The sequence below is a fragment of the Protopterus annectens genome, chromosome 1.part2, assembly GCF_019279795.1.
Source record: "Protopterus annectens isolate FY-2018-M chromosome 1.part2, PAN1.0, whole genome shotgun sequence".
Classification (NCBI taxonomy): Eukaryota; Metazoa; Chordata; order Ceratodontiformes; family Protopteridae; genus Protopterus; species Protopterus annectens.
In genome coordinates, this window is record NC_056727.1 from 575500174 (window position 1) to 575525918 (window position 25745).

Consider the following 25745-nt stretch of genomic DNA (forward strand, 5'->3'; position numbering starts at 1 on the left):
GGCATAGGTTCAACTCGCAGCCCTTCCCCGTGTGTGTGTGTGTGTGTGTGTGTGTGTGTGTGTGTTTCCAGCTGCCCTTGGTGAGAGTACTTCCTTTAGTCTCTTCACAACACATACCTTGGCTATTGGCATCTATTCCTTTACGGATGATGTCACCCGCCTAGAAGTATGCTTCTGACAGCGCTGTGCTCAGTAATCTCGGTAGCGCGTTCTGTAAATGCATCATGCTGTAGTGTGTTCATGTAGGTAGGCATAGGTTCAACTCCCAGGCCTTCCCCATGTGTGTGTGGGGTGTGCGTGTGTGTGTTTACAGCTGCCCCTGTAGAGAGTAGTTCTTTTAGATGCTTCACAACACATACCTTGGCTATCGGCGTCTATTCCTTTACGGATGTTGTCACCCACCTAGACGTGTGCCTCTGATGGTGCTGTGTTCAGTGGTCCACGTAGCACGTTCCATACCTGTGTCATACTGTTGTGCGGTTGGGTAGGTGGGGGTAAGGTCAATCCCCATGCCTGCCAGCTATGTGTGTGTCTATGCTCCCAGCCGCATGGGTTCATAGGTTATGGCTTTAGAGGTTCCGCAGAACACTTATATCCTGCCGACATCTCTGTGTTTGTGGATGGTGAGACGCAGCTCGTGGACTGCCTGTGTGCCTGCTGTGGTTGGCAACCTCCGTAGCGTGTTCTCCGTGTGCGCCCTGCTGTGGTGTGGTGGGGTGGTGCTGTGTACGTTACACTCCCGGCCTTGCCACAAGTGTCCGTCTGTATCTCTCTCGATGTATATATACATACTTATGTTATGCCCATAGCGCTGCTCTTGCATGGACAGCTGTCTGTCCCATGTATCGCATATTTGCACGGCTGACACATAGAACTGTGGTACGATGCATATCCACTCATTGTCCATGCAACGTCCATATTCCGGCATGCCCTAGAGACATCTGCTGGATATCGTGGCAGACAGCTATCCTTGCTGTACTGACACTGTACCCGTACACGCCATAAACCTTGTGTATAATTGCCTGTTTATGGTGTGTGTATGTCTATCTGAGCTGTGTGCATGGTCGTGTGTATGTCCCGCTATAGCCATCTGTGCAGGTGTCGCCACTATGGGTAATCCTTGTAGACCGCTGTTTCATGTGCACTTCAGCACATACCTGCAGACCGTACTACCCCTCCTACGGCAGCACGGGAGCGGCCTTAGATCAACCGCTGCCCTAGGCGATAGGGCTCCATGGCGCCCACCACCACAACACATGGTGCCCCCATCCTGGTGTACCTACATGACATAACTACTAGAAAGGTGGCCCTGCTAGTGCGGCGCCCTAGACAGCCGCCGGGTTGGCCTATGCCTACGGCCGGCTATGAGCACATCCCAAGGCATACTTTTACATTCAGTGTTTTACAAAGGCTAGATTTTAATCCCAGAGGGGGGGACCTTATCAACTATACTTTAGAATGCGGATTGAGATGGATTATTAGGTGGAGAGCTGACCACACACCAGGGCTGAATGATGAAGCACAGATTAAGCCTCTTTTGAGAAGCAGGTGGCTTAAACCCAAATAACAGGAATGTAGTTTAGGTACAGCTATACATTTAACACCTATTAGTCCACTCTTTCAGTTGTTTACCACTGTTTTACATTGATATAATATACATATTTTCTATATATATTGTTAGATTTATAATTTATGAGAATTAGGCATAGTACAATATAATATAATACATGTTTTAATAGGATATTTTTAAAGATGTTAATATATGTGTGTGTATTTAACATTGCGTCTGCACTTTATATGCTGGGGTTAATTGTTCATTGTTTGATGAGAAATTGACCAATGAAAGTGTAAGGAGGGATATTTAAAGCCTGGATGCTTTTATGTTATGTGTAAGTCTGACGGAGCCTACGGGTGAAAGCGCTTACTTGTATATAAAGGAACCTTTTTATACCATTTGGGCACTGTCCTGGACAATTTCTACGTTGACTGTTTCATCTACCTATGTGTCTTTTGGATTGTGTGCCATAAGGTGCCAGCGGTTATTTTATGTTGATTCGGTGTATTCCATGGTCAATTGACATTAATCATATTAATTCATTAAAGGATCTTCTTTATAAGTGGGAACGCCATAGTTTAACCATCCTAGGACCTTCCTAGTTGAAGTTGTTAGTGAGCCATTAGTATGTGTTCCACAGTTCGCCCATTTGTTCCGCATTATGGGAGCGAGTGATCCCCATTTTGGTGATGGCAGATTGAGAGCTGTGTACACCGGTATTCGCACGATGGTCTGACTTTGTATGGGGAATGTCTAATGTAGTCCCTATCTGTATTTCCTGTGCTATGCCTTACTGCAGCTGTGTAATTCCACCAGGTTTCCAGTTATGGGTGCCATCTTGGTCATACGCTTGTCCATCCATGGGAATTGCCTACTGGACACTGATATAGGGCTGTACACATTTCACACCTGCTTTCAGCATTATCCGGTGGATGCTTTGCATCATTAGTGGGGAGTAAGGCATGTGCTATACCCACATCCCTCCCATGGGGCGGGCCAACGGATTATCTGCCAAACAACACCGAGCCCCATTTCTGCATACCCAGGATCCCATGGCTGCAACCCTCGATGGTATACATTACACATCCTTCATGTGTGCGGGACTGGGATGTGGACGCACTTCTATGGACTCGACAATCTGGGGATTTCTGTTCATATGTCCTGCATTTCATGGACACTTGTCATCAACCTTAAACACGCTGGTGGTGCATATGTCTAGCTGTGCCATAGTCACGGCTGTCATTTCTTCTGGGTCGATCGCAGCTGGTTGATATTGCGAACGGATCAATTTTGGAGTCCTACAATGGACACCAGTGTGCATATGTAAAGTGTAGAACTTGTTGGACTGTCACCATCTGGCCAGTGGTTTTGACTGATGCTGTATGTTCCCCAATCGTGGATGTCTGTTTGACTACCCATATTATGTATTACTTGGCCTATCTATATCCATGTGCCAGTAAGCGGAAATACAGCAAACCTTGAGTCCTGGTCATCTTCATAAAAGACATTAATGAACATAAACCAGACCAAAACAGACGATGACAAAAACGATGCACTCCACAGTCCAAAGATACTGAGCGCTTTCACCCACTAACAACGGGCATCGTCAGAGTACGAAATACATTAGATAGTCGTCCCTTATATACTTCCTTTAGAATCACAAAGCAAATAAAGATAAAACCAAACCAAACAACACCAATATGAGGGTCCTTGTCGGCAGAAACCACACAAGTAAATCCTTAACGCGTTTATTTAAAATCCAACAGAGCGTTTTCGCCACAGTACACTGTGGCTTCATCAGAGGCAATAAAAAACAGTCATAAAACACTCCGTTTAAATCAGGTAAACCAGGAAGTGACATCTTCCTGTTTCCTGAACACGGCAGCGAATTTTTAAAAAAAAAAATCATTAACATTTCTTTTAAAAAATTATTATCTACTGAACACTAATGTACAACAAAACAATTACAGCTTGTAAAATCTTAATAACATATTACAAGAAAACTACAAAATGTACAAGAATGCAGGACCACAACAAACAGCTTGCTACTGGATGTAACTTATACCTGTAAAGATAAAGGGGGCGGGGGGGAGCCCAGATGTAATCACATAAATACAGTTTAATGTAGGGCATACTTCAGTAAGTGACCCATGGTAAATGTATATAGAACAATACCTGGGAGATCAAAAGACTATATTAAGTGTATATCCCAAATGTTAAAAAACTACCGATACCTATGTGTTATCCAAGGGGATCAGCCCATCCCTATCTGCACAAGATGGTAACACAAACGTTGACTAGCTGGCAACGTGGGATATACCCTATCTAAGATAACTCTTCAGTTTTAAAACAGGAGCTATGTTACAGTTACTGTTCAGACCAGGATATCTAAATGCATCTAAACGTAACTGCCATTCCAGCTCTCGATTTTCCAGAATTAGTGAAAAAGGGCCACCCCTAACCTTCAATGGAACATGGTCAATAGCCATAAATTGAAAGCTATGACCTGGGTTCAGGGCAATATGCTTTGCCAGTGCGTTGTCATCTTTACTATTTTTAATCGCATACAGGTGTTCATACATTCGGTCCCGGACACGCCTGTCCGTTTTCCCAATGTAGAACCCTTGACAGCAACTACACATGGCAATATAAATAATGGATTTACTCTCACAGTTGAGTGTAAACCGGATGTCATACTTTTTGTGCCTAACCTGGAATGTTTCGCCAGTACGTACATTGTTACAGAGTTTACAAAAACCGCATCTAAACATGCCCCTCCTTTTGTGAAACGTACCTTGAGGTACATCCCTTTGTAATAATTCTTTGAGATTGTTAGATCTTTTAAAGATAAATCTGGGCTCACTACCTAGTTTTTCAACCAATAGTGCATTAGAGGATATAAGATGCCAGTTCTTCCTTATAATGTCCAAAATACCCTTAGAATTACTACTAAAGGTAGTAATGAACCTCAAGGAGAAATCACATACGTCACCTATTGGAGTTGTTGTAACATTCACCTCATTCCCAGTGGGAAGCCCTTCTAAATCTGTATTGACACTAATGTCAGAATGTGCAACATTTTGTTGGAAAAGTAAAGGTTTATAAAAACCATTATTCCTTTTAAAAGTAACTTCCCCTATTAGTTCTAATAACATTTTGTCTGGGTATCCTCGGTTACTAAACATCTCCCTTAATAGGGAACATTCCTTAGTAAAGTCCACCAATGTACTGCACATTCTTCCTGCCCTCACCAGCTGTCCTTTCACTATGGACCTTTTCTGCTTGTACGGATGAGAGCTGGTGAAGTGCAGGAATGAATTGCAGTATGTAGGTTTTCTGAAAACAGTCGACGTCAGTACCTGGTCAACAGGGTCCTTCACTAGTTTAACATCAAGGTAATCGATCTCACTGGTTGAAAATTTAAATGTAAATTTTAGAAATTCAGTAGTTGAACTGATAGTTTCCACAAAAGTAGCAGCTTCCACTACCGAGCCCCTGAACAATATAAAAATATCGTCCAGGAACCGGGTGTAGAATATAACAGGTTCCATTAAACCAGGGATCCTCTTTAAGATGTTAGCCTCCCAGTATCCCATGACATAATTTGCTACTCCAGCACCGCATGGGGAGCCCATCGCCACGCCCCGTTTCTGCAAGAAAAAATCACCATTAAAGGTGAAATAATTGCTAGTCAGGACTATTTCCAGTAACTCTGTAACCAGGTCTACCTCCAATTTAGAAGCCCCAAAGACCCGAAGCATAGACCCAATCCACTCCACCGCTTCTTGGTGCGGTATAGAGGTGTATAGGTCTATGACATCTATTGTTAAAAAGTTGTTATCACCGTTATAAGGGGTACTATTTATACTGTCAAGGAAGGACCACGAATCCTTACATATACTAGGAATACCTTTAATGTATTTATCCAGTATATTTGTAATGAGCTTCGAACAAGGGTACGTGATGGACGACCTGCCGTCAATCAACGCTCTCATAGGGGGGTTATTAATGCTTTTATGAATTTTAGGGATTCCGAACATGGCAGGTATTTTTGAACAATTAATGTCAATATAATTGTACAAATGCATGTCAATTTTTCCTGCCAGGAACAGGTCCCTAAAATATCCCCTAATTCTCTGGGTACTGCCATTGACCTCACTCTTTGAGGATTTTATATAGGCATCAGTATCAAGTAACATAGTCATCTTTTCATTGTATGTTAAATTGTCAAATACCACTAACCCACCACCCTTGTCAGGTTTTAATACCCGAACAGGTAACCGACATAACTCATCTAATAATAACCTCTGTTCTTTGGTAATATTAGAATGTCTCATACTAATTCTGTCATTACTGTTAGTGGCAAGAAATCTAAGATCCATTTCACAGATGTTCTCGAACAATTGTAAGGTTGAGTGTAATGGAGGATTGAACACGCTGGCTAATTTTAAGGTACGTAAACTAACAACCGTACCTTCTTCGTTCAAGTTCTCAGTGTCAGTTAATTGATTAAACATCAGTTTAAGATTCATTTTCCTCACAAAACATTTAAGTTCTATGATTTCTTTAGCAATACTCCCATACCTACTCGGGACGAAGGTGTTACCAAAAGCTAGTAGTTCAACCAACTCTTCGTCAAGAATAATGTCGGAAAAGTTGTAGATCTTAAAATCTTCATTCTTATTAGTAAGAATGGTGGGATAACCATTTTCTAAAGTTGAATGGGGTGGGTCAGGGTGCAACACTGATGGAGAAGGGGGGCCAACTCTATCTGGCCTATTAATATCCAAAATTTCAACTAGTTCCTCCTCCTGTTCACATACGGCTTGTTGTTGCGTTGGCCTAAAAAATTATTGTTGTTACCATTGTTCTGATTGCCTACTTTATTATTAGTGTTTAGCCCATGTTGAAAATTACTAGGTCCACCTTTATTTCTAGCAAATCCCTTAATCCTGTTACTTCTCCTTGGCCCTGGATTTACATATCCCTCATTGTCTTCTTCTATTATATCATCCAACCCATTCATGTCTACTTCCACATCTGTTGTTTGGCTAACACTAGTACATGCCAAACGTAGGTCCCTAAGTCCCTTTAAATTCGGGTAAGCACATTTCCTAGAGTAAGCTTCCCTATCTCTAACCAGTTTTTTATTTTTGTTCCCCTTCAACTTTAACAACAACGTGTCAATGCTAGATAAGATACGTCCATAATCAAATCTATATCTGTTAAAGTCCAAGTCAATTTTAATATCCCTGTCCAAGTTGTTAATTTCAATCATTAAAGAGTCAATATGCAACGCGTAGTGTTTAATGATCAGCTCTAACAGTTCAACACCTTGCTTTTGGAAAAGTACTTCTAAGTCAGCCGCAAAGTCCTGGTCAGTTATTAAGCCAGATGGCGTAAAGTTATTCCGTAACCCTTTCGGTACCAGGTTTTCAACAATACATTGTTTAAAATAGGCCGACTCCAACTGCAACTTTTTTAGTTTAAGCAGTTTGGAGTCAAACAATTTAAGCTTGTCCGCTAAACATGTATTATTGTTGGGTGTAACAGTACCAGTTAGCATACCTTGTTGGCCAAACATAAGGTTGGTGGTATCTGAAAGCCAGCCCCCTAGGTCCGGTAACCCAGCGCTGGATTCAGCAGATCCATTTACACCATTGTCCCTTCCTGTTGTGACCGTTCGTTGGTCAGAGTTGGTACGTTCATTTAAGACAGCCACTGCATACGAGGCTGGACGTCCGGCCCCCTCGTCATTCCCGAGGCCGGTACCAGATAATAAAAAAGAAGAAGAAGAGCCTCCCTGGCTATTTCCTGAACCGGTCAAGTTGTTACCCAAAAGGTTCCGCCGTTCCGGCTGTGCAGCAGGAATCCAATCGTCGAGGCTTCCTTGACTCGACCCCGTCCTGCTAGCAGCACCAGAAGGTCCTTCTCTCGAGGACCGAAACGTAGCCTGCATGTCGTCCATCCTTGAGTTCATCTGGTCGAGCCTGGCAGACAACCCGGCTATTAGACCAGCTAAATCCGTGTCAGCATTTTCACTGCCACTCGCCATAAGCCGCCTTGCTAGGAGACTGCACGAACAAACAGGAATCCTCACGAAAAACTACCACAAAACAAATGAAGATAAAACCAAACCAAACAACACCAATATGAGGGTCCTTGTCGGCAGAAACCACACAAGTAAATCCTTAACGCGTTTATTTAAAATCCAACAGAGCGTTTTCGCCACAGTACACTGTGGCTTCATCAGAGGCAATAAAAAACAGTCATAAAACACTCCGAAAATGCTCTGTTGGATTTTAAATAAACGCGTTAAGGATTTACTTGTGTGGTTTCTGCCGACAAGGACCCTCATATTGGTGTTGTTCCTTTAGAGTCAGTTTAAAGACAATTAATCAATAAACTTGCTCATAGTTAAGTGGACAGTGCTCCAAGTCTTAAAGATAAAGTGACATATAAAAATCAGTGTTGCATACATTACTTAATGGAAACATTAATACAACAACAATGTGTTAATATAAATACAATATTGGTCAATACAATCAGTATATTGAAACATAGTTGATAATTGTTGTGAGTAAACCTTAGAATGTAGTGTGTTGATAATGATATTGTATATTAATGTGTATAATTGTTGCATTAAGATTCCAAATCATGGAATAAATAAGTACAATTAAATGCATATTTTGTATAAATATGAATGTAAATAAGAGTCACAATGTTAAATATAAATATGACTGTATATAACTATATCAATATGATATGGAATAAACTGCAGTTGTTTACATCTTGTTTTCAAGTGACATATCTATGTCCATGCGTCATATATACGGGCCGTCGGACTGCTGTGTGTAGATATATACATGTGAACCCCTCGTTTCATACCTTGCTTTGTTACTGTCTGTGGATTACCTGTGTACACACATCTATTACCATACCATACCTTTCCACTGAACAGGTTCTGGCATGGTGTACGGCTGGTTGGTCTTTAATCTTGCTGTGTGTTACATTGACCTGTGTCTATCTGGCAATTCGTTGGCGTGTCATGTGAGACCTTCTTGCTTCTATAGGGACCTGATTCCCATAATTGTGATGTGCTTCCACTGGCCATATATTTCTCTGTCGTCTGGGATCTGTGTGTAACCAGTCCTTTCAGGACACTTTCTATTGTTGTTCTTTTTTGGTTACATATATGAGTACTTTGGTATGTTGTGCTATTATTGTGTGTGGAGCATTTCTCCACGGGCCTCTGCTGACACTGGACATATATCCAGCTAGCCTAGCCTGGTCAACAAGTGTGAGCCAACTGAACACAATTCGTACGGGGGCACCTTCTGACAAGTGGGTCGGGTTACAGATGCATAACTGTCATCAATCCATACTACTAACACACACGTTATTCTATCCACGTTCTATGTTTGTCTTATCACATAGCATGTGTTTCTCACTATTTCTAATGGTACTTTACATGACATTGTCCGATTCCATACTTTCAGAGGCTGACAGTTTTGAGACATGTATAATTGATGTGGAAGACACAGCATTAACTTTCCCTGCTGTGAGTGGATCACACACGCACACGCGCACTTGCATTTCCTAATTGTGGGTTACGCACAGGCACACATGCATATCCGTATTCTGTTTACATATGTTTACTGGGTCTGTGTGGTTATGTGGTCTGTATTAGTTGTGACTGTTCCGGTAACATATCTCTGATCCGGTTGACGGACGTGTGCGGAACACACTTTCATCTTTACACATGTAACAGTCTTTGCGGCATGGACGCATTACGTACACGTTCACATTTATATGTTCTATAGTCGTAATTCAAACGGGACTGCATTCACGTTTGCTGGTTGCTGTGACCACTACACGTTAGCTGTTCTGTCTCATTTATATGCATACCCATGGTACTTAGCTAAATTTACATATCCCCCCACCCCGTACTCACGTACGTCACAGGCATCCATTCTCCTGCTGGCAAAGGTGCGGTACTACATGTTAAACATTCCTTATTCCCTCCCGCTCATGGCCCAGGATGCATATGTCGTGGCCGCAGGGATATTCAGATCACAGGGGCTTATATCCCCTACACATACAGGCCTTCGATTGTCAGGGTGTTCCTGTGGTGCTTTGGGTTTGGTCTTGTCCGCCTAGTGTACGGAACTGCCCTGACCGTGTACGAATGTCAGATGAGTCACATGGGCACGGTTTGTCCGTGTCTATGATACCATATCCCCCCCCATTATTCCTAACCGTGTGCGCTGATTGGCCGGCGTGCCCGTTGTAGATCTTGTTATAGTAATTGCACACGGTCTGGTCGACCGGACCTATTTCCATTACTATACCTCAGTATTTATAACCTGTCTCGCTATATTACATGGGTTTAACATTGCATGACAGCTTTCACTGAGCCACGGACATGTCCATTGCTTAGTTTGGGGCAGTCCCGCTCTGCTACACACATTTAACATGGCGGAACAGGTTGAACAGCTCAGCAACGGGGACATCGGGCTCTCCGTCGCTGTTTAGTATTGAATCGCTATGTTGACTTTGTTTCACATAGCGAGACAGTGTAGACATTGGTAACGGACATCTCACGCAGTACGTCCGCACCGCCGTGGGTGCCGTATGTCTGCAGTTGGGCGGCGGACAGGCATTATGCTGTGCCATTATGTCTGGGAATATATGGTTTCTTTCCCTAGATGATATGGCATACTAGCAATGACCCACGTCTGGGTGTGGGTACTGCTGTATTTACCCACGGTTGCCTTTGTGTGGTCAGGAGCGGCCTTAGGTCAAGTGGTGCCCTAGGCAAAAGGACTCCATGGTGCCCCCACCACATCACCCGCTACCCCCATCCTGGTCTACCTACACCAAATAAATACTGGAAAAGTGCCCCTAGTAGAGCGGCGCCCTAGGCGGCTGCCTAGTTGGCCTATGCCTAAGGCCAGCTATGTGTGTGGTCCCTCGGGCATCGGCCTCGGGAACGCACCACATCTGCCGTGGGTATATCTAGCATTACCCGCATCCAGGTGTGGTTTATTGCTATGATGTTCCGTGTGTACGGACACGTGTGTTTGGACAACCTACAATAGCTTCTGCTATTGGCATACAATGCTGTGGGTGGTGCCGGTTACCATACATATGCCTTTCTCAAAAGCCGACTTCACACTTCTAAACACTAGTGTGGTCTCCTTTAAGGCCCCTGAGCCAGTGGTAAACATTACTCAAACCGCTGAATCACTTACATATGCCTTCTACCAGCACCTACAGGACTGCATGGATCAGGCAATCCCATACAAAACTGAGACTCTTTGTACCAAAGCCAAGCGTCTGGTCTGGTGGACCCCAGCCATAAACAAGCTCTACAACAAAAGGAGGAAGCTACTACAAGATAGAGCAGAATCCTTGTAAGGTAAGACACCCTTGCTCATTATATGTGAAGAACTACGAGCTCTCATGAAATCATCCAAGGCAAATTCGAGAGATAAATCACCAAGGACTTGAAAGACAATCATAAGGCCTTCTTTAGCTATGTTAGACACCTGGGAGGACACTCCCAGATATGCTCAGACTGAGTTCAAAATGATGTGAAGATTACTGAACCTACACACATTGCCAACATACTGGTTGACAGGTTCAGTGCAAACTCCCCCCTCCCCCCCACATGGAGAGATATCTATACCAGAGGATTGTAGCCCCCAGAACATCTGTAGCGCCCAGGTGGAAAATGCTCTCTCCAAGGCAGTAAACACAGCATCCATGGGACCAGATGGTGTCCCCAGCTGTGTACTCCATGAACTCAATGAGGAATTAAACCCACAGTTAGGACAGCTGTTTAATCTTAGCCTCACCTCAGGATACGTACCCAAGTAGTGGCGCAAGGCGACTGTAGTCCCACTTCACAAGGGCAGTGCCTCCACTGACCCTGGTAATTACCGTCCCATTAGCATGACAAGCCTTATCTGCAAAGCCATGGAGAAGGATCATAATGGAACTCATAGATAAAGACATAGGGGACTTGCATACTTTGGATCCAACCCAGTTTGGCTTGGTCAAAGGCAGATCATGCCTTTTAAACTTGGTTGACTTTTTAGGAACAGTCACCAAGGCCATTGATGAGAGTAAAGCAGTCCATACAGCCTACCTCGACCTGGCAAAGGCCTTCGACACAATACCCCCCTCAGGTATCATTGAAAAACCCATCAGCTTGAATGTAAACCCATACATCGCAAGATGGGTTGCAAACTGGCTAAGTGACAGAACCCACATGGTCAGAGTTGCTGGCGCCATGTCAGACTCACAGCCAGTCACAAGTGGTATCCCACAGGGCTCAGTCCTGGGTCCACTCTTTTTCGGCATCTACATTTCCAAAGTACAAGCAAACACAGGGGGGTTATGGCTGACAATGTTTGCAGATGACTGCGAACTGGGTGCCATAGTCGGAAACACATCTGACACAGATATCCTTCAGAAGGGCCTCACAGATATGGATAACTGGTGCCAGAGACATGGCCTACAGCTAAATGCCAAGAAATGCATAGTCATACCCTTCGGGAAAAACAAGGTTACCCCTAGCTACCATATAGGTGGCAATCCACTGAGCACAGAGGAAGTTACCAGGGATCTGGGGACCCAGGTTGTCAGTAACTGTTCGTTCGACACACACGTTGCTAAAGTAGTTAGGTAGACCTTTTACATTGCCCACCTGATCATGAAGGGATTCACATCTAGATCAGGGGAGGTCATCGTCCCCCTGTACTCATCACTCATTAGACCTATGATTGAGTACAATGCCCCATTTGGAATGTATCTGACCCGACACCTGCAGCAGCTGGAAAGGCCCCAATAGTTCATCGCCAAACGGATGCAGGGTCTCAGGAATATGTGTTATGCTGCCCGACTGAAAGGAGGACTCCAGCTCTATTCAGTCGCATACCACTTGCTCAGAGGTGACCTGTGCCTGACATACAAGGCCATGTCGAACCCAGATTTGATGACTATGCTTCACCTAAAGAATCTAGATCCCTCAGAACCACAAGGGCAGGAGACTTAAACCTTGACACGGTCATTAATAGAACATGCTGGAGGGACAGATTCATCACCCAGACACTCACTATGCTGTGGAACAACATCCCAGTACATGTGAGGCAGAGCACCTCGCTGGCCTTGTTCAAGAGGAATCTTGACCAATGGATGGGAGATTGCAGATATACCCCAGGGATTACTTCAGTGTCACTGCTTGACAGAGGTACAGCAATATAATAGGCATAGTTTTCTTCAAACTGAAGGGGTGGTGAAGGCAACATAACTATGGGCTAGGCTTATAGATGCCCTTGGGCGGATAGCCTACTATGAACCTATGAACCTATGAACCTATGTTCATAGTTTGTCCCATTCACACTTGTCTATCCCCTGTCCTCATTCGTACGTGGATATTTCTGTGGCACATGATTGAACTATGTATTACCTGCAGGTATGCTGTGTACAGTGCACATATGTCACAGTTGATTACAGTGTATCTGTGTACCTACCTCTGTGATACTGAGGACTACCACACATCCTTCGCAGCATTACATGCATATGTCCATACTATTATTCGTTGGCCTGTGGGGGGTTATCAGGGTGACGGTTACACGTGTCCCTGTTTGTGCACGCATCATGGTGGTCTTTGACCGGCCTCCGTTGCTATCGTGGGATGGACGGTGGTGTTGGTGTGTGTTTGGGTTGTGTTTCCACTGCCGATACGTCAGTGGGGATTGGGGTTGGCACATGTTCCTCTTTGCAGGGGGCCCCATCCTGGACATTTGTGTCATGCGTCGACACTTGGCATGTGCCATATGTCCTGTGATATTCCCACAGTCGTGTATGCCTTCCTGCATTACTACTGCGTGTTACTGGCAGTTTGCATCTGGTACACATGGCTATTATGTTGGATAGCTTAGCCTATTCCCATGATATGACATACCCATTCATCCAGGCATATACGTGTTATTCAATCCTTTGCATTGGCCGTGGGTGTTTGGCCATCCGGCACCACTATTATCTACGTGTGATGTCCCACCTTCACCTTCAGTGCATGTGGCACCCTGTTGGGGTGTCCTGCTTGGTGGGCGGATGTTCCGCCCTATGTGCTGTGTTTGACATGTCTGCATAGCTAATCATCGGTACAGTGGCTGCACATACTGCTTTGTCCAGATGTGTACAGTTATGGACACCGTGGCATGTGAACGCCTATGGGATTTCGACAGGTCCATACCACATGCGGGATGTACGCATTCTGCCGACACATTCACATGCAGCCATTTGGATATCAGTACCTGAGGTGGGATGTTGACATGTGGGGTACATATTTGCACGCGTGGCACTGCCTAGGACAATACTTCATACTACATTTGAGGTATACCCACTATGTGTAGGTGTGCAGCTGCGCAAGGCTGCTAGCTGGGTTGGGTGGACGGTCATACATGGGTGCGGGTTACGTGCTATGACGGGGCTGTTGTGTATTACATTTGCATGCATGGGTTCTGCTTCTGGATATTACGCTTTGGCATACGCCATCCTATGTGTATGCGACGGTCACGTTGCTGGGTGTAGTACATGTTGCTATGCACATGTTTGTCTGTGTTTAGGGTATCTGGTTTCCTTCTGGTTGTTATATAGACACGGCTGCCCGGCTGTGTACTCTCACTACTGCTGGTGACCATGCCCATGGGGCTACTTGTGTGTAGGTGCGGCGCGCTGACATGCTGCGGTACACCTTCACTGGGTATGCCCACTGACAGTGCATTGCGTGACGGACACGGTATTATGCGTATCCTTTGTTCCTTGGACGGGTACAATTTGGACTTCGTGGGTTAATGTTTGGTTCTCCGTTTTGTGTAGACGGGTACTATGTTGCATACTCTGCGTACGTTTCATTATCCACGGACACTGGCTGGTGCGATTACTATTGCAGGCGGCCTGTGACAGTCAGCACTTTAGGTTGCTCCTCACCTGCTGGCTTGGCCACGCCTACGGGCGCATCCTACTTGGGCCCGCGCACGTGCCCTCTGCACGTGGTTGTGGTTGCGGCGCGCACTCATTACCATGCATGTGGTGCTGCTATGCCGATTATACACTGCACTGCCGGCGCACGCCTTACTCCGGCCTTGCGCCAAGCTTCATGAATCCGGGGGATTGTTTTTTTTAACTTAAAAAGTTGCTAGCATCAAATTTTTTTTCATGCATTATCTGAATGATATGAAGCCTGAAACTCAGACTTGCTAGGAACCCACAAATGTTATGAGGGAAAAAATATGGACGTTCTGCGGAAATCTGGAAAGATTCTGGACAGTTTAGAGGTATGCATCACACAGAAGAAGGGGTGTGTGGGCTGGAAGACATAAGGCCATACCATTAAACTTCTTAGAGCAAGAAATCTGGACAAAAGCCCCCCAAAAATGGGAGAACAAAATCACAAAAATTAGGGACAGATCTTAAATATCGCTCTTATAAACTTAGAAAGTTGCTAAAATAACAGGATTTGTGTTTGGCAAGAATTTTCTGAAGGATATGAAGTCTGAAACTCGAATGTATATCATTATTTGGTATTTCGATCGTCTGTGATCTGCCAGAAAAACACAAATTTTATGAAAGACAAATCAAAATATGAGGCAAAATTCTAGACATTCTGCAAAAAATCTGGACAGTTGAGGGGTATGCATAAGGCAGAGAAAAGAAATGTGATACACGATTTAACTACAAAATCAAATATTACTCTTTTAGTGCCTCTGTCAGTAGGAGGATGCGCAGTTCCCATTTGACGTTTCACCTCACCTTTCCTCTTTAATCATAGTACTCTCAGATTGTCCATTTCCTGTCTTTATTGTATAGGCAATGATATCCTCCTAGTGCAACGCTAGCATCTGTGTTGAACAATAGCCTATTATTTCTTAAAAATACTGAAAGACGTTTTATGTCAAGCATATGTAAATGTATAACAGACTAAGGTATACTTCTCATCTGTCCAGAATTTCACAGGATGTTCATATTTTGCTTTATATTTTTGTGGTCTGTACCATATAAAATGTATGTTTTTTTTTCGTTAAATCACTCAGGGCCAAAGTCATTAAATAATGACAGAGATTTGAGTTTCAGACTTCATACCCTCAGTAACAAAATACTTGCTAATGCAAAACCTATTATTCTATCTATTCAGTTTCTAAGTTATTCTAAGAACGATATTCGATGTTTAGAAATGTGTCCCTGATTTGTAGTCTTAGCCCCACCCCACCCCGCACATTTTTAGCTTTGTCCAGAATTATTTGCGCTAAGAGGTTCAGAGGAATGAGCTAAGGATAGAACAACTGAACAGATGAATCGCACAACGGTTAAGTATAACTAGTGTACTGAATTAAAGGATATCCAGCCTCACTCGAGATTTGTTTAAAACGCTACCCGCCAGAAAACAGCACCATGAAAATCGATGGAAGTATACCTCTCAGCTTAATAAATTTTAGCAGAATATCCAGATTTTGCCCTATATTGTTGGTGTCTCCGTCATAAAATGCGTAGTTTTCGATCGAATCATTGAGGTTTTAAGTCACTAAATAATGACATACACTTGGGTTTCAGACTTCATATCCTTCAGAAAAGCATAGTAACGCAAAAGCTGTTATTGTGTTAAGTTTATAAGTGCAATATCTGCAATCTGTCCTGGTTTGGGGCCTTTGTCTTCCCATTATTTGCAGTTTTGTCTAGATTTCTTAACGCTTAAAGGGTGAAAGGTACGAGTGGAAAGCAGAACGATAATTTGTCTGAGAATTCCTAAGCAGCAATAGGTCCTACAGTTTCCTTTCTATGAAGTCCCTGAGGTTTCACAGGAAATCCTTCCATTACCATCAACTAAGTTTCTTAGGACATGTGAAGTTACTGCATGCTATTAAGAGCCAAACATCTGCAGTTTAACTTGAGTTAATACTACATGTGTGGTTTGGGGTTTATTTAAGTCAGAGACATTTGAGCTTTCTTATTAACCCCACACTCATTCCATGAAAGGAAAGAAATTACAGTTGCGCGTCAGAACGGATAAAAAAAGCGTAACCCAAGCAGAATTTATTTTATTTGTTCCCCTTTCTCACTTATTTATTTGTGGGTCTTAGTAACCAGCACTCTGCAGTTAACAATACAGTGCAGTAGCAATCCGTTTTGTGGTTCAAAAGTGAGAGTGTATTTAACCTCATTGTATGCACACATACACACGCACACACACACCGTGGCACTGAGAACAGCTGCAACTGTCTGAGAATATGTCAGCCCCACTCAAGGGAAAATCATAAGGTCAGTGTAAAAAATTGCACTGCTTATCAAACGTACATCTCACCTTTTAGATTTTGCAGAATGTCCCTGATTTGCTTCATATTTTCGCCATATTTCTCATAAAAAATATTTTTCTGGTAAATCCCAGAGAATTGCAGTCACTCAACGATATCAGACTTTAGAGTGCTTCAAAAATGCATGCCGATGCAAACTTGTTGTTGCACTAATTTTTAAGCAAATTACAAAAAGTCCACGATTTGGGGCCTTTATCACACCATTAGTCCAAAATTTCGGAACAAAGAAGTTGAGATGCACGCTTATAATAGTGCGATTAGATGCCTTTAGTGTAAAGTGGAAGTGGAACGTATAAGTCAACAATCCACGACCCCCCCCCCCCCACACACACACACACACCTTACCAAGATTTAGCTAGAAAATAGAAAACGTGTACAAAGCTGTGTGGTGGGCATCTTGAGTGGTGGACAGGAATGGAGGTAACAAAATGAAGTTCACAGCGTAAAACAAATATTGCTGGTTGTATCATTTCTGCGTTTGCATCGCTCTCAACCAGTCGAGGACAAATCTCAACAGAATCTGGGATAAATCCAGAAATAATCAAAGCTAACCAGGGACACTTTTAAAATATTAGTACTATTAACCTGGGACAGTGACAGAATATAAGAATATAAATTAATATTCATTTTTCTGAAGTAAAGGTGATGTACAAATCTAATTATTGTCATTATATGTTAAATGCAATTCACCACTTTTTTCTCCAAAAGTCACTAGCTTTAGGAGAAATTAAGAAGGTTAGAACTAAAATTTGAGTCCAAATCAGGGACAATCAATGGGTGTTTGTAGTTTACTATTTCGCTGCATTAAGTCTCTTGCGGAAGTGTGCTGGTATCTGAAATAATTCGAAACCAGATTTGCATGTAAATTCCACTTGTTTAATGTCTCAATACGGTTCGTTTTAACTTATGTACATTTTCAAGACTTGAGTTTGGTCTCCTGACTTATTTGAGGTCATTGCTGAACGAAGATCTTAAATCACGGGTAATCTACAGCACTTGTTCCTTGTTTGACGTCACGAGGAACGGACCTGGGCGTAATGTAATACAAAGTAAGCGTGCCATTGGTTAAGAAGTTAGCCAATGAGTGCAGTCCATCCCTCTTCTACTCTGGAGTGTTGCCTGAGCGGATCAAAGTTGGTGTTGACTTTAGAAAGTTTGAGCTGCGCCTGGTTCTTCGCACTTAACGGGATAGTCCAGAGCAACAACAGAGGATTCTGAAGTAATCGATCGCTTTAAGATTTGTAGTTCTCATAAGTGGGGGCAGGCCGCAGGCTGTTGACTATCGGTGCAATGTACACTGCAGGATTGACTCCGTTTTACGCTTCTAGCCTTGGCTTTTGGTCGGCCGCTGCTGCCTACTGTTCGGCTGGCGGGGGGTTCCCCATGGACCACAATGCCAAGAAGCCGTCTTTCTGTATTGCGGATATTTTGCATCATGTTGCCAGTGGAGAGCCAGAGACCCTAGCCACCTCTTCTCTTGTAATGACACAACACGGCTCCTCACCTCTGCGTCCCACACCATTACCTGCCACAGAGCCCCCTTCGGCGGCCACTGATTTCTCCTCGCGGGGCTCTCCTGCTTCTTCTTATCAAGTTTTTCCTGGACGAGTACAGCAAAGGCCACCACCCCTCAGCAAAGATCTGAAGTTTGGCATTGATCGCATCCTCTCGTCTGATTTTGAGCCGTGCATGAGAAGCAAAGAAGGCAGACTGAGTAGTATTAAAGGTAGGTAGGTACCTTTGACACATACGTTTTGTTTGTATAGCTAGATTATCATCCTATAGTGCTAGGACTGTAGGAATTAGCTAGTATAAAGTAGTATGTGCAGGACGAGATAAATAATCGGGAATGTACTGCGAAACAGATCAAACGTAATATAAATTCTCACTTCCGAAGTTTGTATTTTCCTTTTCTACTACGAACGTCACATTTGGATCCAAAAACTCAAATTCTTTTGACGATTGTTTATTTTTAAAGGTTACGGTAATTTATCTTTGATTTGTTCATTAAAATAATTACAATTCTAATACTGTAGTGGAGATGATATGTACTGTATTTTCTTCCTTTAAACGATGCAATTTACAGACTGGTTTATGGGTCCAGTAGTTTACCTTAACACCTCCATAATGGTTCAGTGCCAGTCACAATGACAGAACACTGAAGCATAGCTCTATACATCATGTCTTAATAAATGCGTATATAAGGTACTCTTTGTTTTTAATGTGCCAACATATTTTTTTCTTCTGTCATACCAGATCTAACAACTTTAATGGCAGTGACCCACAACCCGGGAGTTAACTACCCCAGCCTGCAGTCTACAGGTAGTCCGTTCTTTGCATCTTTAGAGTCTGGAGTTAGTGATCATTCCTCTGTTCTTGGATCTTTAACTGGAAATCCCAGAGGTTCAATTCAGTATCAGGACACCTTTCCAGGTATAGTCCTTCGTTTCACTAAACATCTTTTCGTGCATTTATTTCCATACTTTTTGCAGGAAAATGAATTATGTTTACTTAAAAGCAGATACATTTAAACAGGACAATATGCAACAGGCTCTTTATCTGACTGATGTTTTAGGGACAATGTGGTATGTAGGTCTACATGAATGGACTTTTGTGGCCTGTCATGAATCACAAAAATAAGTCTGAACTTGCTGCGTCTAATAATCAAAATGAATGCTCTATAACATAATTAGTATATGTAATTAAGGTAGGACCGATGAAACAACTAAAGGAAAGACTGTCTGTTCTTTGTACTTGTTTTACAGAATAAATTGCATAATTATTATTTAATTATTTCAGGGCCTTACGCAGTACTGACGAAAGACACCATGCCTCAGACTTACAAAAGGAAAAGGTCTTGGTCAAGAGCAGTCTTTTCCAATCTGCAAAGAAAAGGTTTAGAAAAGAGGTTTGAAATTCAGAAATACGTTACCAAGCCGGACCGAAAACAGCTGGCGGCAATGCTGGGACTCACTGACGCACAAGTAAGTCACCTTTTTAAGAGCACACTATACTACATTGTAAATCCGGGAATAACTAGACTTTCATATATTTATCAGATTCATGCAGAATTGACAACCCTTACAGTCACAAGGCTAATGTACCAATGAAGTTTTTATTTGCTTTACATTTCAAAACGTTGCTGTTGTTTCCGGGATTAATATTAGACAGTGGTGATCTAATTCAGGCATCAAATTTGTCACTGTATCTATTTTGTTAACAGCGTAGCCTCATCAGGTCAGTGTACGTGCGTTTATTCTCAACATTTCTCATAAATGTTATAGTTCTTAAAAAAACATGATATTTAATGGTGTCTTAATGTCCACCACAACATACTTCGAAAAAGACATACTTCTGTAAATCGATCTTTGGTGACTGTAGATGAGAAAAGGATGAACATGAACATTATGTTTGTATGATGCAACATTTGAAGAAATGTGCACTTTTGAAATGCTAGATCAGGTTGTGGGGAGCAGTATTGATGACTGAGTAAAACATTTGGTTATTACCTATTCTATTAATAAATCAGTTGTTTTACTTTACTGTCTTGTATGTAATGCATAGCACAGTACTTTGCTGTGTTTTATTTTGCTTGCATTGCTTGTTGCTGCCTTCATTTTTGTTTGTAAATGCTTCGTAGAAAATGTTGACTTAAAACGCTTAATAGCGCTCTTCGGAAGGGTCGTAGTAGGCTCAAGGAAGCACGTGTTAATAAAGTGGCGGTTAAAAGAAATAAAAACTAGATAGCTGTTAAATAAAGGTTGTGCAATGTAAACTACTGAGGAAGTGAAATACTTTTTTTTTTCAACTAAAAGAATAAGCCTTTCTTATTGACTTGATCTCCAACTGTCTTTCAGCTTGTTTGGCGATGTGGTCTATTGGGCAATTCTAGCTTTTGTTGATATGTTAACTAGTTTTTCCGCTGTGGTGAAAACTTATATTGAGTGCTAACCTTTAAATTCTTCCAAACAAATAGCGTTCAGTGGAGCGCTGTCATCGTTAATATTTCCAAATATGGAGCATTTCTATTTAATAAATAAATCGCTTACACTATTTTCCAAAATAATTTTAAAACATTCACTTGAATGACCACAACTAAATTATTTGCAGAATACTTAGTTGTATTGTCCAAATTCACTGCAACTGCACCCAAAGAGTAATGGATAAGCACATCAATGCGTTTTATACGAATGTTAAAACAGTAAGTGCAACGCATATGCAAGATTTTGGAAGACCCAAGTGCATGTAAAATACGTGGTGACATATGGTCTTGAAAGAACAGTGGGAGCTGAAATATCTATCGAGTTAAGCTAATGTACTTATTTTTTTTAACCACCACAGTTGCACTTTTGAATTATTTAACCATCGCATTGGCACTTTTCATTGCTCTAACACATACATTTTAACTGTTACTTATTTCCAGGGACGTCCCTGATTTTGACTCAAAGTTTAGCTCTAACTTTCTTCATTCATTGTAAAACTGGTGACCTTTGCAGAAAAGGTGGTGAATTATACTTAAGTAAATAATGACAACAATTCGAGATGTAGACTTGTTTTACTTCAGAAAATATATATCAATTCACACTCTGCTGTTTTGCAACATTTCATGTACAGTACCAACAATTTAATGTGTCCCTGATTATTTCTGGATGTGTCCATAATTCTGGTTAGCTTTGCTCCTGATTTAGCTGAGAGCTCTGAGTCTAACTAGTATTCTGTAAGATGTGTGTGTGTGTTTCTTAACCAGATGTCACCAGCATTGTTATAACAAGTTATACTGATTCTCTGTTACCCTCTCTGTAGGTTAAAGTGTGGTTCCAAAATAGGCGGATGAAGTGGAGACATTCAAAGGAGGCCCAAGCACAGAAGGAGAAGGAACTGCAGCAGCAGGAGACTTCCCCTACTTCAGAGACTGTGGAAGCTGAGCTAAACCCAGGAAGTCCGCACTCTGATGGAGAACTCATTTCTGAAAGCTCTTGCAGTGACGTCGAGTCCCTGGATTTGCAGGACAAAAGTGACTTGGATGTAAGGGAACAGAATCACAAGACTAGTGTCATCAAATCTGGGACATTCCAGGGCAGCAGCAACAGTGATGGGCCTTTAGTAGTATCAAGTAATAGCTTATCTGTCTCAGAAACGTCTGTTGCATCACCCAGTACACAAATTATGGTATAATTCTGGGATTTACTCGGTTACGAACAATGACATTTCTATGCATAAAACACACACACGCACATACACTTATTTGTGATTTGGACTTAGGTGGCTTTAAAGCCAGTGAGTTTTATTAATAAAAAGCACTATATTAATATGCTGAGACAAACTTTAAATTATAAGAAAACTAACTGGTGGTGCGTATTTTTGTAATAATATGCAATATGATGTGTATAATACAATGGAACATTTATTTGAATTCCTCTCAAGTGTGAGATTCACTTCAATCTCTCAAAGACTTCCTGCTTCTGGACATCTTGGATAAACAAAATGTGAATTTTTTTTCTTCAGAGTACAAGTCTGTTGCTTCCTCTGTCATATTACAGGATTTTGCACTGAAAATATTGTAAATAAACATTTTTCTCCTATTTGTAAAAGCCTAGCATCTTTTGTGTTAATTGCAATATGAGATGAGAGGAACACATTTCTTTCTTGCAAAAGAAAATGTTAAACACTAGCTGCGTCAGGTAACTTACTAAGGGAAATGGTAGTACAGCCTTTCTAGGGCATTTGGTATAATGCTGGAACCCTCTCAACTGTGGCTGATTTTGTTTATTGTATTTGTTTTATTATTTATTTATTTGTTATCATTTTCTAAAACTAATGCCTTTTTGAGAAATAATGGTGAACTATAGTGACAGTCAGTAAGTAATGACGATCATCACAGCCACTTACAAACGTACTCTACTTCAGCAAGCATGCTAGTTGATATTGTCTTAAGTTTGTCAACTTTGCGCGTCGATGATGTAAATATTTAAAAAGTGTCCCTGATTTGTGACTTCTGTCCTTGAATGCGTCTGACTTTGTCCCTTATTTCTGGACATAACTGTCTGACAGCCGTCCTCTCTGCTTTCCCGATGTACCTGTCACTCTTTCTGTGACTTTGTGACAAAGCATTGGAGCAGCACAATCAAACTGTAGTAACAGACTCTGATTCCCAGGAAGCGCTTATTTTGTACAAGCCACCACCATTCTCTTAGTTTTCTGTTTTACTGCTTTTTGAAATGCCCCCAATTTGGGGCTTGTATTCTAAATGATTGCAGGAAATTTGCCCTACATTCGTTGCAGTTTGCGGACAAGACTGCGTCTGAAATTTATCTAACCCGTGTATTCCATTTACCTTCAAGAACATGTATCATTTCTGACCAACGTTATTATTATTTTAATCTAAAAATCGTTAGAACAGGGCAAATTGTGACTACCTGTTTGAATTGCTGCTTGTGTTTATGCCTTGCCTCTAAATGCAAAATAACTGCATCAGTCTGAAAATGTCCTCACATCAGGTAGTCGCCTTGATCTGTTAACAAATAAAAGTATCAGATGACTAGAATGCCTCGCTGTCTTGCTTTGCTTAAATAAAAAGTTTTAAAACTCCTTCCATATTTTTTCACAAAATACCAAGAAATGCGGTGTGTATGTGCTATATGGTAGCGCTTATTTGTTTAGCATGTTATTCGTTTTGGATAACTTCATTTTAGATTTGAAGAGAAAACGTAACTTGGATTAGTCACTGTAGAAGAACTCTGATTCACTAGATACTTGATATAAAACTGCATTTCCATAACATACATTTTTTGAATTTAGGGGTATGCTTTAAAGTACAAGTTCGTGGAATCTTTTATACCTAACCTCACTAAAACCATAGAATAGCCATCCAGTCTCCTCTAGATGTAAAACAGCTATTTTGAACCTCCTGGTTTATATGAAAAAGAGTAATAATAACGCATATATTGCACTACAGACTGCACAGAACAGGCTTGCATAAACGTGTATTAGATATAATTGGATTTTATTTTAGTATTTATCTTACTATATCATTCTTGTACTGCTGATATGCAGGCAGATATACATATTCGTTGACTAGTATCCTGCCAAGTGTAACAGGATTCCGTATAAAGAGGGCTAAGCTGTTAACTTTCGAAGTACACACAGTATTTTCAGATCTGTTTAGGCCTTCCTTGGGAAAACTGACCCTTTCCAGCAAGGCTGGCCTCACAATTTGCAAACCATTGCTACAGCAGTAGCAGACTAGAAGACTGTGTGTGTGTGTGTGTGTGTGTGTGTGTGTGTGTGTTTTCTAACTTCATTCACTGAAAGTGAAAATAAGGTCTGTGTATGTGACTGCCACGGCGAACAGATTAGACAAGGTACTCATTAAAGTGACAGGGCAGAGTTTTGGGCAAGTACGTTGAGGAAGTATGTCTGTGCCAGTGTTAGGAAAAATAGGTTACCACTGCTGTCTACCTCTCCAGAAAACTGCATGCCTTCAGTCACATTTATTTCGATCAATAAGGCATAATTTAGAGGTAACTCAGAAGCCCACTCCTTAACAAACATGCACACACGGTGGAACACTGTAAGTTCTGTAGAACAGCAGTCAGGCTCTGGAAGTTTGGGCCATAATTTTTTAAGTGTATTGTTGAATCGTGCGGTTAGGTGCAAGACATGTTGCAAATTTCTCAGGAACAAGGTCAGTTATTGTTTCCTTAATAGATAAGTCACTGTACACCTTTTATTTTATATCATTTAATACGCCTATCGCTAACGGTGACCTTGTGTTAATTAACAATGTCTTACTGGATCTATCCTTAAGTACAAAACGAACCATTCTGGAGTAAATCGCTACCCTTTCTGCTAGCCCATTTGTTTTTGAAATGGCTCAAGATGCCTTACAACTCTGGAAAGGAAAGCTTCACTTTTTCAGTCCGTGTCACCTAAGATGATAGTAACCAATGGGTCTGAATTCAGCTACAACTTGGATTAGTCTGGGGTCTGTTCTGCTATTTCCTTCCAACTGTGCTGCTGCTAATTTTGTTTGGTCCTTCCTATTACTTGTTCCAGCTGCCTGAATTGCCCACATACTCACACAGTGCCCCATATTCCTCCTCCCAGTGCTGCGGTACAAAGTTATTAACCGAAAAACATGACTTTCATGTTGTGCTAGTGTGGCAGTGAGGATACGTATAGCTGTCATTAACTCAGTTCATAAAAATTCTGAGCCTTTCAACTAACAATCCTTTCTAGGTATTTCCTTCTGTAATATTAAAAAGTGTGTGTGTGTGTGTGTGTGTGTGTGTGTGTGTGTGTGTGTGTGTGTGTCTGCAAAAGGCGAATACATGCGAATATTGGCAACTAGCATTTCACTAGAGTTAATAGTTTTATTAAAAAAATGTTTATCTTTTACCACACATTTGTCCTTAGGGTTTCTTAATTTTTTCTACTCTACAACTTTCTAATATCATTTTCGATAGCATATGATAATGGTTCATATTTTACTCACTTTTTTGCATTTTACACCTTTTAATTGCCTGCATGTTTTTAACTGATCGTTTAATATTGCATTTTATTGTAGCATTATAGCATTTTTATACACACACAAGGTGATTTTCATCAGTCAGAAAGAGGTCAAGCACGTTACTGCAAACTTATATTCAAGTACAAAATTTAAAATATATCTGTAGAATGTGGGTTCATATGCAAATGGTTACTCAAGAGATACGTCATAAAGAGACATCTGATTATATGTGGCTTTTCCCCCAGGGTATCTATGATTACGTTATAGTTTATTCGCAGTATCCCCGATGACCTGTTATTAC

At 41.7% G+C, this 25745-nt stretch overlaps 1 protein-coding gene across 2 annotated transcripts; it reads left to right on the forward strand.

Annotated features, from left to right (window-relative positions):
• The first annotated feature begins 17907 nt into the window (after nucleotides 1-17907).
• HLX (H2.0 like homeobox) lies at nucleotides 17908-22526 on the forward strand. 2 transcript variants are annotated; one of them, XM_044057829.1, is made up of 4 exons: nucleotides 17908-18661; nucleotides 19192-19368; nucleotides 19735-19919; nucleotides 21739-22526. In XM_044057829.1, exons 1-4 carry the CDS (start codon nucleotides 18226-18228, stop codon nucleotides 22108-22110), a joined length of 1170 nt encoding a protein of 389 aa, XP_043913764.1. In that variant the 5' UTR covers nucleotides 17908-18225; the 3' UTR covers nucleotides 22111-22526. The 2 variants fall into 2 exon arrangements, with proteins under 2 accessions (XP_043913764.1, XP_043913772.1); XM_044057837.1 differs by lacking the exon at nucleotides 19192-19368 and having other exon boundaries at nucleotides 17910-18661.
• Nucleotides 22527-25745: the final 3219 nt, after the last annotated feature.

Coding starts and splice junctions, on each gene's coding strand:
- HLX (XM_044057829.1), top strand. CDS start 18,226: ATGTACACTGCAGGATTGACTCCGTTTTACGCTTCTAGCCTTGGCTTT. Junction 19,369..19,734: donor GTATCAGGACACCTTTCCAG/GTATAGTCCTTC, acceptor TAATTATTTCAG/GGCCTTACGCAGTACTGACG. Junction 19,920..21,738: donor TGGGACTCACTGACGCACAA/GTAAGTCACCTT, acceptor CCCTCTCTGTAG/GTTAAAGTGTGGTTCCAAAA.